The 17430-nt window shown below is 35.6% G+C and overlaps 1 protein-coding gene across 2 annotated transcripts in view; it reads right to left on the minus strand.

Moving 5' to 3' along the window:
• Nucleotides 1-2317: 2317 nt before the first annotated feature.
• Pgd (phosphogluconate dehydrogenase) overlaps nt 2318-17430 on the minus strand; it is a 246262-nt gene continuing 231149 nt past the window's right edge. For both annotated transcript variants that reach the window (XM_090405817.1, XM_090405816.1), the window contains exon 12: nt 2318-2914. In XM_090405817.1, the coding sequence (XP_090261943.1) occupies nt 2795-2914 (120 nt within the window). In that variant the 3' untranslated portion in view covers nt 2318-2794. The remainder of the gene's footprint in view (nt 2915-17430) is intronic.

Genomic DNA, 17430 nt, shown 5'->3' on the forward strand with positions numbered 1-17430 from the left:
AATGTCCTGTTCGTAGTCTTGCTATCGTAGTGGAGGTCCTTCTGTCAGCATTGATCTCGGGAATTTGATGTTGTATCACTGATTTCAATGGAATTAGTTTAGCTTTTGCTAGTGCATTGGCATCAGCAAGAGTTATCATATGAGTTTCTTGGTTGAGTTCTCTGGCCTCTTTTGCTAATTTATCAGCTGCTTCGTTGTGATCAATGCCTACATGAGCAGGAATCCATTGTAGAATGCAACTTTTACCTAAACACTTTAGATGATTTAAGAGTTTATGGATGTCTTGTGTGAGCTTGGTATTGCCATTTTTGATTGCCTCCATAGCTGATCTTGAGTCACTGTAAATTATAATTCCTTCAGATTGTTGAGATGATGATAGATTTAAGTAGGCTTCTAGTGCTTTAATTATTGCGTAGAGTTCGCTGGTAAAATTGGAAGCGATTCTCCCAGATCCAACTTTTATTGAAAGTTTTTCACCTTTCGGGAGTAGAAGGAGAACACCAGCGCCTCCATTAATCATATTGGTGTCTGATGATCCATCGGTATAACAAATAACCTGTTTGGAGGATGAAAGAAGGTTGATGGTATTTAGGCCTTTTTCTTTAAGCATTTCTTTTGGTTCTTTTTTTGTACAGAGTTTGGTAAGGTTTAGATTTATGAAGGTATTTGAAGGTAAAGGACTGGAAAATAGAGGTTCTTTGTTTATGTGGACATTTAGCTGATCAAGACCTATTTCTTTCCTGATAGTGTCATCATATTGTAAAGTCGATGATCTGTGAAGTCTGCAAATTTGGTTCCAATGTTCATAGGTTTTTAGGGAGACATGATCACTTTGGTAGCTTCTGATATTATTTATGAATTTTATGGTGGCAAATTTTCGTCTGTCCTCCAGCAGGTCAAGCCCACATTCCTGTTGGGCTCTGATGTTGTTAGTGGATGAGACTGCACCAATGATAATCTTGGATGCTTTTGCTTGTATTTTGTCTAGGTTTTTCTTTACCGATGAAGCCGAAGGTGACCAGATAGGTGCTGCATATTCCATTATTGGCCTTATTAGTGTAGTGTAAGTAGTTTTGAGGATTTTTGGCTTTGCACCCCAATTTGTTCCACAAAGCCTTTTCAGTATATTTAATTTTTTTAGAGCTCTGTTGGAAGTGTTAGAGATGTGTTGTGCAAAACGTAATTCCTGATCAAGCGTAATACCAAGGTATTTTGGATTTGTGACTTTTTCAATTAGCTTGTTATTGATCATGACTTTGGGATTGTAGGAATGTCTATTTTTCCTGTCTGTACTAAATGTACTTAGTTTTGTTTTGTCTGGGTTGATTTTAAGTTTGAGTTCGTTTGACCATTTTTCTAATCCTCTCATGGATTTGTTTAGAATTTCCTCTGATTCTTTGATTTTAGCACTAGTGTGCCAGATGGCTATATCATCTGCATAGCAAGTTACTTTTGTGTCTTCTGTAAGGTAGGGATGAATATTATTGACATATAGAAGGAATAGTAAGGGACTGAGTACTGAGCCCTGGGGAACACCAGCCCAGGTTCTCCGCTCTTTTGACATTGTTTCAAAATCAAATAAGAAACTCAAAGATCGGAATCAAAGAGTTTCAAGCCGAATATAGTAAACTATAAAAGTATCGGCGACTACTAGCGTAAGCTAAAGCAAGTAGTACATAGCACAAACTAGGGCAACTTGTATCAAACGTGGGTAAAGCTCTGGTCACTATTCTTAGTATTTCCCATAATGTAGAAACACATCTCCTGGGAGATGTATGATGTTATACATTATGGTGGGAGGTCACTACCCAGACCGGTTTCGACCTTTATTGAGGTCTCATCAGTGAGTAGCTAGACCAAAGTATAATACTAAGAGTATGGCAAAAAGAACTTATATACTTTGCTATACAAGTTGTCAAAAAAGGTGCATCCATTAAATTACTTAAATATAAAGATCCAATTTCGTTTCTTCATTTCAGCAATGTAACATTATTTTAAATTAAGGGGATATTAAATCCCACATTGTTTCAAAACCGAATAAGAAACTCAAAGATTGGAATCAAAGAGTTTCAATGTACCATGATTTTTTAACTTTAATTTTTTGGGAAAAAGTGCAAGTTATATTTGAGTAAATACAGTATATTTCATGATTTGTTGACTATCTGTTGTGAAAACCTATCAAAAAATATTTTTGATCCTTATTAATCCTACTGAGGTTATCTGAAAACATTAAGACATTTAATATTATAAAAGAATGATATAGAAGAAAATGAAGTAATGTTTATGAACTCCAGATGAAATGACCTAGCAAATCAAGCACATTTAAAACAAGCATAGAATTTATTCCAGATGTTTTGATAGAAATTTATGTTACATTTTTAATAATATAAACATCACTTTACATAACAAATATAAAATTTTAACAAGGTACAAATTAATTACATAAAAATATCTCATTTTGGTTTTCCTCTGCAAATATATAAGACAGCTTCACGGCATCTTGATCGATGTTCTGTTTCCTGAGACTGTTTCTAGATTAATTTTTTATGTAAATCCCATGCATGATTAATTATATCTGAAGATAATTTATAATTGAGACCATTTGCATGTAAAAGGATGTCAACTACTTGCCCAAAAATGTGTACTGAAAAAATACCTTACAGTTTGCTTTCATTATTTGTTTTCTATCAGTCTTGAAAAGCATATACAATTAATATATAATTAAATGCTTGTGCTATTTATCCAACTTGATTTCAGAAATGTGCCTAATATTATACGTATTTCATACATATGATTATGCATTATAGGCAGTTGAAGAAATAGAACCTCCATGACCTGTCCAATTAGTGTGGATAAATTTTCCTGGCTGAGACAATAACTCGTAGGTATGTGCACCAAAATAATCTCTTTGGGCCTGGAATAAAGTTAGAATAATTTCAGAGCTACATTTTAATAGAATAACATTCTTACAGATTGGGATTTTAATGACATTTTGGCAACTCAGGTCATAATGCATAAAAGGGAGAGGGGAGGGGGGAACTGTATATCAATGAAAATATTATTACATTCTAAACAATTCCATTAAATTCGATAAATTCTACTATAACTGTATCATACTAGTTTTAATGCAGTTACAACACTGGCTAACAAACTGTATCATAAAAGTCTGTTATCCAATGATGTAATATGAAAATATCATATGATGACAAATAATTTTTTGATTAAAGCCTTTGGAATAAATAAAGATAGAAGCATATTAGGAAAACGAATGATTCAGAATGTTCTTAATTTGGTTTAGAAGTTCAGGAAGAAGAAAAAAAAAGGAACGGAGTTAAAACTACAATGTGTCATATTAATTTAATGAATTTTTATTCAACAAAAAAGTATGAAACGCAATAAATTAAAGATACAAAAATAAATAAAAGAGTACATGGGAAAACAACTTTAATTCTTTCAACATCACAAGATGTTGTGATGTTGAAAGAATAAAGTTCTATGAGTTACATAGTTGTCAATTGCAAATGAATGATATAGTAGTCACATACTATTATAATAACAGCTTCTACCAGATGCTTTGAAAGGAATGTAAAGATATAATGAAATAAATAACTGAGAAGCATTCCATATACTCAAATGACATAAAAAAACTTCCTCTCAACATAAAAGAAATTCTCCACCAGTACAATTCAGATGCCGTAAACCTTCCACCAATACAAATAATGTTTGATGCATTTGAAATTTCTTGAACCTCGAAGCAGAGAAAAAGGGAATCTGAGTGAACATTGAGCTCTGTACTGATAAAGTATCATTTACTGCCTGTGGTAAAAGCATTGCAAACCTAAATACAAAATGTAGTTGGTAAGCATTTTGTTTACAATGTTTTTTTTTTTTTTTTTAATGTGGTTATCACTCACAAAAGGTTATTACTAAATTTACAAGTCCACCCATGATGCATTTGTATCATGGATGGACTTTTTTTCTTTTCTAACATTCATCAATTTTATATATATGCCAGCCTGGTTAGCCGAGTGGTTAGCATATCTGCTCTCCAGCCAAGAGGCTTCAAGTTTCGAATGCCACGTAGGCATGGATGTTTGTGATTGTCTTCCATCTTCACACATTCACCCAAGTATATATACACTCTCCCAATATGGACTGGGTCACCATGGGAGTAGCAGACCTAAAAACCTCCCTCGATGGGAGAGGCCTTCACCCTGCAGTGGACAGAAAAGTTCATCATCATCATATATATCTATATTTGTAATTTTTTTTTAAATTTATTTTTACATAGTCTGGAAACTCTGCTTTATACAAACTAAATGTGAAACTTTTTTAAAGCCACTTCAGGCCTCCAATAAATGGGATAGTGTTCTTACACTGGGCAATGAAATTCATCTTCCACCTAAAGATAATCACAACATCCATGTCCATGCTGTGATTCGAACCCACAACCTGTTGGTTGGAGAGTGATTATGCTAACCACTCAGCCAACAAGTCTAATCCTAAGCTGCATACAAGTCAAGACTTTTCTTCATCATGAAATACATCAAGAACTACCCCCCCCCACACACACACACATTTACCAATACATTTTGGACCGGTTGCAATATAGGACTCATGTCCTATATTGCACAGGTATCTTGCTTTTTGAATGCATCTTCTCACATCACTCATGTCTGAAAGGTAATGCCCACACTTTTTTATACTGAATGATTTGTACCAACAGGATTATTAAGGAGAGGTTTTAGGAAGAGATGGATTTACAAAAAAGGTCAGCCTTTTAAATTTTCACAAAAATAATTATAAAACAGCCAGTTTCTAAAGAGAGTCAAAAAACTCACTAACCCTGCCACAGACAATAAGTAATATCGATGTCTCAAGTCATTAATTTCTGGTGCTACGTCACGATTCAATACAGAGAATTGTGAGCCTCCATAGCTCAGTCGGTATAGACAAAGCCCTTTGGTTCAAAAGGAACCTGGGTTCAATTCCCTTCCATGACATGAGAAACCTGGCTAACTCGACTGAAGGCGAGTTAGCCAGTCTCACAGAGGTAGAGGATTTTTTTCACCCAGAAACTTGGGTTTTTCATACTTCAGAATAGGCAAACCGGCCTGTGAACATACACGGATCTACAATCATAAAATACATACTTAATCCCTCAATTAGAAGGCTCAACCAGGCGTCCTAAGGAACGGTGAAGGAACCTCATACAAATAAATAAAATAAAGGAATTGTAGTAAATCTTGACAGTGAGTTGCATAAATACACAAAATATTACAGTGTATATCTTACCTTCATCAAGTGCTCTTTGTACCATAATTATGAAATTTATCTACATTATATCATAACTAACTTCTTATGGAAACTTTTTCTCCAAATTAGTCTTATCTGTTAGAACTTCAATATTTTCAGATCTTATATTACAATCCTCTAAGGTAGTTTTGAATGCATCAATCAATTCAATTCACAAAAGCCTGTTATGCTAGCCTTTAATCACCAATTCTGTTTAAATGACCATTTCACTTGAGATAGCCTTATTCACATTCTTAAATGTTAACAATGTCAAGTACCTTATAATATATTCAGTTTTTAATATGATTTTACCACTGATATTGCTACCATTCAAGAAGATTATCCTCATATTTAATGTTGAATACTATACTACTCTTTCCTTTCCTGAATCCTGATCATTATTGACTGAATATAACACTTATATTTGTTATTTACAAGCATCTCACTGTTTTATCTTCTTTGTTTCAGTAACACTAATTACGCCAATCTGATAATTGTCCAATTCTTTTGTCAGTTCCACTTCTTTTTAGTTCATATTTCATGTGTTAATGGTACCTATCCTGACTTTGGATATTGAGTTTATTTGGCTATTATTTCATAGTTTGTATTTAAACAGAGTATTAGTAATACTTTCAAAGCCTCCATGGAGTCTGTGAGTGTTCAGCCTCATTAAAGAGGCTGAACACTCACAGACAACATAAATATCATACCTTGCCTTGAATACATTCAATGATCATGCACTCACCACAAAACTCTTGAAATGCAGTCCATTCATTTACCTGCAAAAACAAAAAATCTCCTTTTCACTTCCTTATTCACACGACCTTTGTACAGTTCCAATGGATGATCTCTCATTCTTCCATTACTTATTATCCTATGCAATCATTCCCCTGTATCAATCTCATAGGCTCCCCCTCACCAACTCATATCTCAATCATATCACCTCACCTCCTCCTCTCATCTGCCAAGGTTTGAAACCACATTCTCTCGATCTATAGTCATACTCATTATTCCAGTGCTGAGACAGTTATTTGCCTCTGCACTCTCTCCCCGGCGTTTCCCTTTCACCACTCTATCTGTACATGTTAGCATTCTTCACAATATAGTAGTTAGTAATCCTTACAACTTTCATGATGTATTCCCTGAAGTTCAGTTCCCTATCTACAAAGATTTCCGTATCCCTTGCTTCCTCCACTTGCTAAAGCAAAGTTCCTCCAATATCATAAACCTTATTCCTTCTCTGACCAAAGTGCTCAACTTTAAATGACATTGAAATAATATCCTCCATTCTTCAGCTCAAAGCAACAACCTATTCAAATCCTCTTATAACAACATTGCATCAAAACTTCCTGTCCGTGTGGTTAGCCTAGTGGCTATGCACTTCGCAACCATATGCCTGGGGAAGGCGTGTCCTAGGTTCAATTCCCATTGACGACGTGAGGAGCTTAAGGATCTTCCTCAGCCATTGCCAAGTTAGCCGGTCTTGGGCATGGACAGCAGGGTTTTTTCCACCAGTTTATCTGGGGTTTTTCATTCCACAAGTAGGCAAACCAGCCCAATGCACACACGGATTACAGTCAGGAATACTAAAACTCATCAGCTATGCTGGTTCCGGAGCCCAGATAAAATTTTTTTTTTGGGGGGGGGGGGGGGGGGGGGCTGAGATAGTGCCGTAACTCCCCGTAAAGGGGACTCATGGCCGTGTATCATCATACGATTATTATTATTATCAGAACTCCCTGACATTACTCTTCCTAATTTACCACCACCAACAAATAACTGATCATCTCCTCTTACACTATGAACTATATCACTGATATATAAATTAAACAAGTGGTCCCAGAACAAAACCTTGGTACCCCACTCATCACCTGCCTTTTTCAGACTATTGCACCCTCAAAACACAACCCACTACTCCCATCAGTCAACCATCCCTGTAGCTAGTTACCAAATGACTATCCTATCCATTCCCATCCTGCTCAAATTCAACAGAAGTTTATCATTTATTACTCCTTCAAATGCTTTAGCAAAATCCAGATAAATCACTGTATAAGCCTCTCCTCCATCCAATACATTATTCATCCTATTATAAAATGTAACCTAGTTACTAAAGCATGACTTCCCTTAAACTCATGCTGCTCTCCTCTCTGGAAAGAATTTCAATCTCATCAATAACACCTTCACCACTATTACTTGATATACACACCAGACTATAGTTTGATATACTACTGATTTAAATTCTTCCTTAAACAGTGATGCCACTTTTTCCTTCTTTCCATTCTTCTGAGACTGTTCCTGTTATCAGATCTGTTGAACAACGAAATCAAGAGTAAAGCCAGATCTTTCATACATAGCTGTAACATATATAAATAGTGATGTCCCATGGCTTTATTAACATCAGGGTTATTTAATATTCTGAACGCTTCCCATTCCTATTCAACATTACTCCTATTCAACTCCTGCCCCACATGAAATACTGAATATTTCCAATTATATCTTCAGCAGATGTGACTTATGTTCCATCTCCAGCAACTAATCAGCCTTCCATATTTACTCTTTCTTCTACTAGCAACACAACTGTGGAATTGAGACTCCATACTCAGTCAGTATAGACAAAGCTCTTTGGTTGGAAAGACCAGGGTTTGATTCCCTTCCTTCCCTTACATAAAATACATACTTAATTCCTCATTAGGAGGGCTCAACCAGTCATAAGGAATGGTGGCGGAACAGGGGGAATCACATACAACAAAAGGACACCAAATTTTTTGGTGGCTGCAGAAGCTATAATTGAAATATCGTTGAGCCAGAAGAGATCGGGAGTGCAAGTCAGTCCAAGAAGAGAAATCCGATCATGTTGGGATATCTCAGTGTTACTGAAGGTAAGGGGGAAGGGATGCGAGTTCTTTCTTGCTAGAAATTAAACAGAACTGAGTTTTGGTGGCATTGAAGTTTATAAGGTTCTCCTTGCCCCACTCATATATAGCTAGGAGATCTGAGTTCAGGTCCCTGGTTGTGGTAGATCTTGAGAATTCTAATACTCGAGCACTTACAGGTTTGTTGAATGAAAAGGAGGAATGGAGTGTACTATCGTCAGCAAAGCTATGAATAGGATATTGGAAGTCTGAGAGCAGGTCGTTTATATACAAGAGGAAGAGAGTGGGTGAAAGAACAGAACCCTAGGGTACTCCTGCAATGGTGGAGAAATCTGAGGAGAGTAACCTTTCCACCATGATATATAGTGAGTGACCAGTGAGAAAGTTGACAATCCATTTGCAGTCGGAAAGGCAGACTATAGGATGACTGTTTGTTAATTAGGCCACTGTATCAAACCTGGTCAAATGTCTTTGAAATGCTGAGAGCAACCACTTGTGAGTTCCTCCAAATTTCTCCATGGTTTTAGTCCATAACTGGTGGGTGGTGAAAGCAAAAAGATCAGCTGTAGATTGCAGGTGGCAGAATCCATACTGCCACCTGCAACTGATTTCCCACACAGAGGGAAATCAGTCTCCCTCCAGTCACAAACTTGCAAAATACGTGGTTGCAGGATTTTTTGCTAGCTGATCAGGAAGCCTCCAGGTTCATTATTACCTGATTTGGTCCATGTACTAACCACTGGCTGGTCTATGGAACCGTTTTACTGCTGTACCCTCGAATGGGGAAGGGGTCTGGGCCCCCTACAGTGAAATTGGTATGTCTTTGAGGGTATCACTCTCATTGCAAGTGGAAAGAGTGGGGGAGGGGAAACATATGGAATCCTTGTTCTAGCAACCAAACGTGGCGTCAGCCACTTCAGGTCTCTAATAAGCAAGGTGGTGGTATTTCACCAGGTGATGAAAGACATCTACCACCTAGAAGTTAAGTTGGCATATCCTCCAAATAGAAGATATGACTTTTCAGAAGCAATGCTTGCCAAGTTCACCAGATCCTCATTTGTGGAAACAGGCTATACCACTAGAAAATAGGATGACTTGACTGCAACAGGTTGTATATTTCTCATTAACAGCCCTTTTTAGTAGCCCTAAATTGAGCAGTAAAGCTAAAATCCTAGAGAACTCTGCATCCCTTCCTTCAGTAACACTGAGATATCCCAACATGATTGGATTTCTCTTCTTGGGCTGACTTGCACTTCCGATCTCTCCTAGCTCAACGATATTTCAATTATAGCTTCTACAGCCACCAAAAAATTTGGTGTCCTTTTTTTTGTGCATGATACTACTTCACACCTGCTAACTTTATATGAAGCCCAAATCCACCCAGCCATGGAATACTGCTCCCATATTTGAGGTGGTGCACCAAAATCCTCTTTAAGATTTCCTAATTCTATCCAGAAGAGGGCATTCCAGCTAATTAATGATCCCTCCCTCACAGACCAACTTCAGTCCCTCTCTCATAGATTTCTAGTTTCTGCTTATGCCTTTACAGATACTTTCATGGACAGTGCTCTGCTGAATTGAACACTATTATTCACCCACTTTCCTCCAAAATCATTAATACAAGAACCACTGCTAACCAACACCCTTTTACAGTAAATCTTAAAACTCACTGAACCAACTTCATTGCCTCCTCTTTTATTCCATCTACTTCTGTCCTTTGGAGCAATCTCCCCCACTCTGCCTTCCCCAAAGATTACATACACCCCTCATATTTTCAAGCAAAATCCTTTCTTCTATTCCTCTTGCTCACACACAGCACTAGTGTGCTATAGATCTTGTGGCCTTTCGTGTATGGACCAGATACACACACACACAAGTTTCTCTTTCCTCACTACAAAAAAGTGAGGAAGTCAAAAAGATGGTCTAGTTTTATGAAGTAATCAGAGACTGAGAAACGAAAGCAACTGACAAAGTAAAGTTCTGAAGTTTACTCTAGTTAGTTTGTTCATATGGGAATTAAAGTAAACTTTACTTAAGGAACTAGCATTCTCCAAGTGAAATGAGATCATCATTATTAATGTTTACTTATTGTATTTGATTTTCATCGATGACAGGTTGTAAACTTATATTGTAATAGTAGCGTGATGAGCTAAAGATTTTGCTATTTTTTTTACTTTATGTTTCTTTATTTATGCATTTATTATTTGTTTTTACATAATCCATAAATTCTATTCTGGAAATCAAACATGGAACTTTTCAAGCCACTTGAGTCATCAAATAAGTGGAGCAGTGTTCTCATACCAGTCAATGAAATTCATCTCCCCTGTAAAGACAATCACAAATAACCAAACCCACAGCTTGCTGGTTGAATAATGAATATGCTAACCACTTCGCCTACAAGACCAGTATTTGCGAGTCACAAATTCTGCTGCTGTATCATTTAAGGTTCTCAGTCTGAACAGTGATTTGAAATTATTGATGTGGTTTTAATTATTGCTTTGGTGAAGTCTGATAAAGTAAATTCATTTTAAAGTGATTAAGGATGCAGGAAGAACTTAGTCTATGTTGTTGTTATACAGGCTGGAGAAATCGGGTTAACTCCTGTATGAATCCAAGAATGGAAGGAAATGAAAGGTTGTAAAGTTGAAGAGATCAATTTTGTTGTTCCTTTTTAACTATCAACAAAATCAGTGTTTTGCATGTAAACAACCATTTTCAGTTCTGCAGAAGCAAAAGACTAAAATCTCAATTTTGTCCAAAAGGGAGAGAAACTGCATGATTGCAGAACTGAAGGTGGCAGTATCGACAGCAATTTTAATACTGTTTCTTGTGTTTTTTTGGAAATTAAATATATTATTATTATTATTACATGATCCCTCCAGGGAGTCCAAAGACTCATCAAGGGATCTCGATGAGTCTACTCTACACCTACTGTACAGCTTTGTCTCCACCACTCAATTGATCAACTACAACGAACCACAACTACCATCATTTACTCCAACGCCATCTACTGGCCACCACCACCACTAGTATTTTCACAGACAATCACAAACATCCATGCCTACAGCAGGATTCTTAACAGCAGCCTTTTGGCTGGAGAGTGGATACGCTAACTGCTCGGCCAACTAGGCTGGGTTTGTTTAGTTAGAAAGATGTCTAAAGGAAGCTTAATCTATTAAATAAAATGATTAATAGGGTTAATTTAATTAAGAGAAATTCATCGATAGAATATCCTGAGATAGAAATCTGTATAAAGTTGATTTGTAGTTAGTATGACATTTTTTTTTTGTAAATTAAGAAAAACCATAGCTCTATATTCTAATTAATTCACTTCGTTATAATTATTCACCTCAGCTGTTTATTTGTTTATTTATTAAGTGATTTCTGAGATATAATTGTGTATTTTTAGTATACTACAGCATTTTATAACATAATTGCAGAAATATTATTAGTTTTTACAACTCTTACAAATGATGCCGAAAACTCGTCATAACAAGGCAGTGTCTAAAGCTCAAGTTCTTACTACTCAGGAAAGTATTTGTCCTAATGAACAAAAGTACTGCTGCGATGATGTTAATTTATCCTAGGATAAGGTGACATTAGAAATATCTCGATTAAACGAAATTATTAGAAAATTGATCAGAGACAGGCAGGAAAGTACTGAAGTTGGTAAATCATAATATTAATAAAATCAAGGTAAATCAGTTAAAATCTAAGAAAAAAGAGGTGACATGGTATGGTGACTCAATCTTAAAATTTGAGCTTGCAGAGGGAGTCACCACTTCTAGTTTCCCAGGGGAAAAAATTAAGAATATAACAAATGTAATTGAAAAGTAAAAAAGAAAAGTAAAAGAGATTGTGGTTCTGGTAGGGATACCAATAATTTAAGTAGCGACAAATATAGCATGAGAGAAGATATGAAAGGTCTGTTTGAAGAAGCGGGAAAGAAAAGTGATAGAGTAAAAATTGTCGGATTGTTTCCCAGATATGACAATATGGAGTAAGAAGGAGGGCAATAATAGCAAATGATTTCAACCACAGATTTCTTCTAAAACTCACATGTGTTTTAGAAGAAATGCATGTGGGTTTGTAGATGTGTGGAGTGTGTTTGATCGCACAAAAGACTTGTATAAGAAGGATAGCCTGCACTTGAATTCATTTGACATCAGGAGCCTGGAGAAATTACTTCTTGGTATGAGACCTAATTCAGAGAGTCAGGGAAACTATATCATCAAGGGGGGAATGTGAAAAATATGTGTGAAAGTTCAATTATAGTGTGCAAACATGATAAAGATATGAATGTCTTCGAACATGGTTATGTATGTGGCAGAGGGGTGGAAAAAGATGCTTTGTTTGGATGTTTTAAGTATGTCTAGGGAGGAAAAAGAGAAAATTCTAAAAAAAAAAGACCAAATAGATTGCATATCTAATTATAAGAATAGGCTAGGTGGTAATTTATTATGTCTATACACAAATGCCAGGAGCATTAGAAACAAAGGGTTGAGTTTATTGCTTTATTGAATGTGATTAGGCCTAAGGTTGTTGGCATTAGTGTAATCTGTGACATTGTAAATTAATTAATAAAGAAACATGTAAAACCACAGAAATATCTTTAATTAGTAAAAGGACAGATATTTTGTATTAAAATTAATAGTACATCTTCAGTGTCTGTTACAGTAATAGGAATGGAATACAAGCAAAACGTTCGGTGGATCACCTATTAAAATACAATTGTTACCGCGTGCTAAGAAATAATAGAAATATAACAAATTTAATCTATTATGATAAATGTTTTTTTTTACGTAAGATAAAAGTCTCCCAGATCTTTGAGAGAGACGGACGGTTATTTCTATTTAAATTCGGGCAGTGTAAGATAGTCTCACAACTTTCTTTGAATAAGCATTCATATTTGAATCTGCATCTATGGAGGAGAACAGCTTTATCCCACTGGACACTATGAGTAGAGTCAATACTGTGCTGTGTCAGACCAGACTTCAGAGGTTTGTTATAATCAATATAATATTGATGTTCTTTTATTCTTTTTTCCAAAGAACAACCAGTTTGTCAAAAATAAGAGACCATTGCATTTGCAAGGTATTTGGTCAACTCCAGCCAAAGATAGAAAAGACAGTTTATACTTCGTAGAAGGTAATAAAGAAGAAATTTTGTTGATAGGAATATATGTTGGAATCAATTGATACTTTTTCAGAATTCTACCTATAGGTTCTGAGATTCCTAGAATGTACGGAATAGTAACTCTGCAGACTGTTGAAGAAGCTGTAGGTACTGAAACATAAGAGTCAAGTATCTGTTGGATTTGATTGGAGTTGCAATCATTTGATTCCATTAACTTTTTAATGATGGAAAGTTCTTGTAAGATTATTGGGAAAGAGCAAACTTTATGTGCTCTATGAATTAGAGATTTAAGAGATATCAATTGTTTCCAACATATATTCCTATCAACAAAATTTCTTCTTTATTACCATCTACAAAGGAGAAACTGTCTTCTCTATTTTTGGTTGGAGTTTACCAAATACCTTGTGAAGGTGATGTCTTATTTTGGACAAACTGGCCGTTCTTTGGAAAAAAAAAAGAATAAAAGAACATCAATATTATACTGATTATAACAAACCTCTGAAATCTGGTCTGGCACAGCACAGTATTGACTCTACTCATAGTGTCCAGTGGGATAAAGTTGTTCTCCTCCATAGATGCAGATTCAAATATGAACGCTTATTCAAGGAAAGTTGTGAAACTATCTTACACCGACCGAATTTAAATAGAAATGACTGTCTCTCTCAAAGATCTGGGAGACTTTTATCTTATGTAAAAATCATTTATCTTAACAGATTAAATTTGTTATATTTCTATTATTTTCTAGCACGTGGTAACAATTGTATTTTAATAGGTGATCCACCGAACGTTTTGCTTGTATTCCATTCCTATTGCTGTAACAGACACTGAAGATGTACTATTAATTTTAGTACGAAATATCTGTCCTTTTAGTAATTAAAGATATTACTGTGGTTTTTACGTGTTTCTTTATTAATTAGAATCAGATATAAGTAGGATCGAGTGTAATGGGTATACTATTTTTAGGAATGACAGAAGACACAGGAGAGGAGGAGGAGTACTACTAATGCCATTGGATGACTAAAGTCCAGTTAGGGTAGAAACACTTTGAATTGTCACAAGACAACTTCCTCAAGCAGCATGTGAAAGAAGGAACTTGAGGTCAAAGAGTGTTGGATTTGCTCATAGCATCAGAAGGGGTCTCTGTTAAGAATATGGCTATTTTACCATCAATTGGTGACAGTGATCATGGTGTGCTTTCTTGGGAAGTATCTAATTGTATTGATGCTCTGATTAAAACAGGTTACATGCTGAAGTACAAAGCTGGAAATTATGATCACTTAGCAGAATAGTATGTTTGGTTCCATGGTAACAGTTACTGAATGGAAAAAATGCATGGGAATCTTTGAATAGTCATATATATATATATACACACACATATAAGACAAGCCTTATAAACTCAAGGAGCTATACAAGCTCCTCAGAGCAGGATTTTACTAACAGCCATCAAGCAATTACACAGTACAGGTATCCCTCGATTAACATGGTTAATTAATCCCTCGATGTTACCGCGCATATCAAAATTGCATTAATCAAATCTAATAATCAATGGTAAAAATTACAACTCGTCCATGATCGATTACTATTAATAATTCGTTTTATATGGTGCTCCTTTAGGAAAGATAAAAAATTAATGCAAAGTAAATGTTTAATAAATACTTATATACCCACATTATTTACTGCAATTTTTTTTTTATCAAAAGAAGTTATTAAGAGCCATTTGAACAGTTTTAGGTTTTTTCTTATCAGCATAAATTCTACGATAACAAGCAAAACGACTCTCCAGACCTCGGCACAAACAATGAAACATAAAGAAAAAACACTGCAAATATAATACATGATGGTACAAATTAACTTAATATTGAATCCAATATTATTTCATAGCCGAATATAGAAACTACAAGAGTTTTGTGCCGAATATATAGAAACTAAAAGTTTCGGTGGATGCAAGCATAAGCAAACTTATGGGCAACTCGTAGTGAAGGTGGAGTAAGCTCAGATCACTTTCCTTAGTAATTTTCCATAATGTAAAGCACATCTCCTAGAGGAGATATATGATAAATAAGCCTTTGGCTCTCTATTTCAGTAATACATGATGGTTTATTTTCAGTTACAATCTAGAAATCATTGAACAAAGAACAAAATATATAGAACAAAAACCCAACTAAACCATGCTGTACTGACATCAGAGGTCATGGTATCTCTCAGATACAATTTACTGTCAAATATCGCAAACCTTTACATAACGTGTTAAGCCAAACTGACAGCAAAAAACCGTGCAGAATATCATTCGTAATATATGAGTGCACAGCTACGCATGACCTCCAAGCTATACACTGAATTGTATAAGAATATTTATATTAAACATTTTGCATGTATCTGTCACATCAGCTGCAAGTTCCGCAGGGATAAAGGCGTGTTAATCAAAACTCTTGCTGTGTATATCAAGGGATTGTCGCAATTGATTTCGCCACATTAATCAAATCCCATGTTAAGCAAGGGATATCTGTATTATTAGTTATGAAACAAAACATTTTTTCTGCAGATGAATTACAATGATTTGTTTCCATATACACCTAGAACTATATGCACTGTTAATGTGATCATTAAATCAATCTAATAAATTTAGTTTAATCCTTTATCCCAGTGAGAGCAAACAAAGTTTGTGCCTGAAAATATCTTCAGGACTGAATATAGTGTTGTACTATCTTACCTGGGTAAGTAGCACAACAGGCAACTTGTAGCAAAGGTGGAGCAAGCTACTAACACTCCTAACCCAGTATCTCCCAAAATGCAAAACACATATCCTTGCAGATATGTATACTGTTATGCATTAAGGGATTGGCCACTACCCAGACTAGTTTCGACCTCTACTGAGGTCTCTTCAGTGGGAGCCAGACCCAGAGTTGGAGATACCAGGTAGAAGCAGCAACAAGGTCATCTCTATCTATAGGAGTTGCCAAAAGGTTTGCCACCTTTTTTTTTTTTTTTTATTAAATTACTCTGGATTTAGCGAAAGATGTTGAAAGTTTATTTTTCACTAGGTTAGAATATAATAAATTTACTTAAATATAAAGAGCTAATAAGCTTCATTTTGGTGATATAAACATTATTTAAATTAAGGGGATATTAAATCCCACATTGTTTTAAAACTGAATAAGAAACTCAAAGATTGGAATTAGAGAGTTTCATGCCGAATATAGTAAACTATAAAGTATCGGCGATCACTAGCGTGAGCTAATGCAAGTGACCCTAGTACGTAGTACAATACTGGACAACTCGTAGCAAAGGTGGTAAAGTTCTGATTGCTATTCTTAGGTATTTTCCATAACGTAAAAACACATTTCCTAGGAAATGTATGCTGTTATTACATTATGGTGGGAGGTCACTACCCAGACCGGTTTCAGCCTTTTTTGAGGCTTCATCAGTGAGTAGCTAGACCAATTTAGTTTAATCCTTTATCCCAGTGAGAGCAAACAAAGTTTACGCCTGAAAATATCTTCAGGACTGAATATAGTGTTGTGCTATCTTGCCTAGGTAAGTATCTGCAAGGAGATGTGTTTTGCATTTTGGGAGATACTGGGTTAGGAGTGTTAGCAGCTTGCTCCACCTTTGCTACGAATTGCCTGGTGTTGTGCTACTTACCCAGGTAAGATAGTACAACACTATATTCAGTCCTGAAGATATTTTCAGGTGCAAACTTTGTTTGCTCTCACTGGATAAAGGATTAAACTAAATTTATTATATTCTAACCTAGTCAAAAATAAACTTTCAACATTAAATCAATCTATTACACTTTATTAGTCATGCCTCTAATGATCGAGTCCCCATATTATTATTACACCCTCCATGCATCAGCAGACTCGTCATGAGAGGTTCATTCAACTGACAACATATTTATCATACCGAATCTTAACATCCTCAACACTCCTTGTATTGACAACATATTCTGGTAATGCATTCCATTCACTGACAATTCTCCATGTAAAAAATCTACTACTTCCCCCTTCTTCACTACACTCTTACATAACTTCCAGGGATAGCTTTGGTTTTTCCCCTCTTGCCTTCTACTCTTTTTATAATTCCATCTAGATTAATCCAATAAAATCCTCTCACTAACTTAAATGTC

The sequence above is a fragment of the Typopeltis vanoorti genome, chromosome 15 (assembly GCF_054136105.1).
Source record: "Typopeltis vanoorti isolate ZY-2024b chromosome 15, IOZ_Tvanoo_1.0, whole genome shotgun sequence".
In the NCBI taxonomy this organism is placed as follows: Eukaryota; Metazoa; Arthropoda; class Arachnida; order Uropygi; family Thelyphonidae; genus Typopeltis; species Typopeltis vanoorti.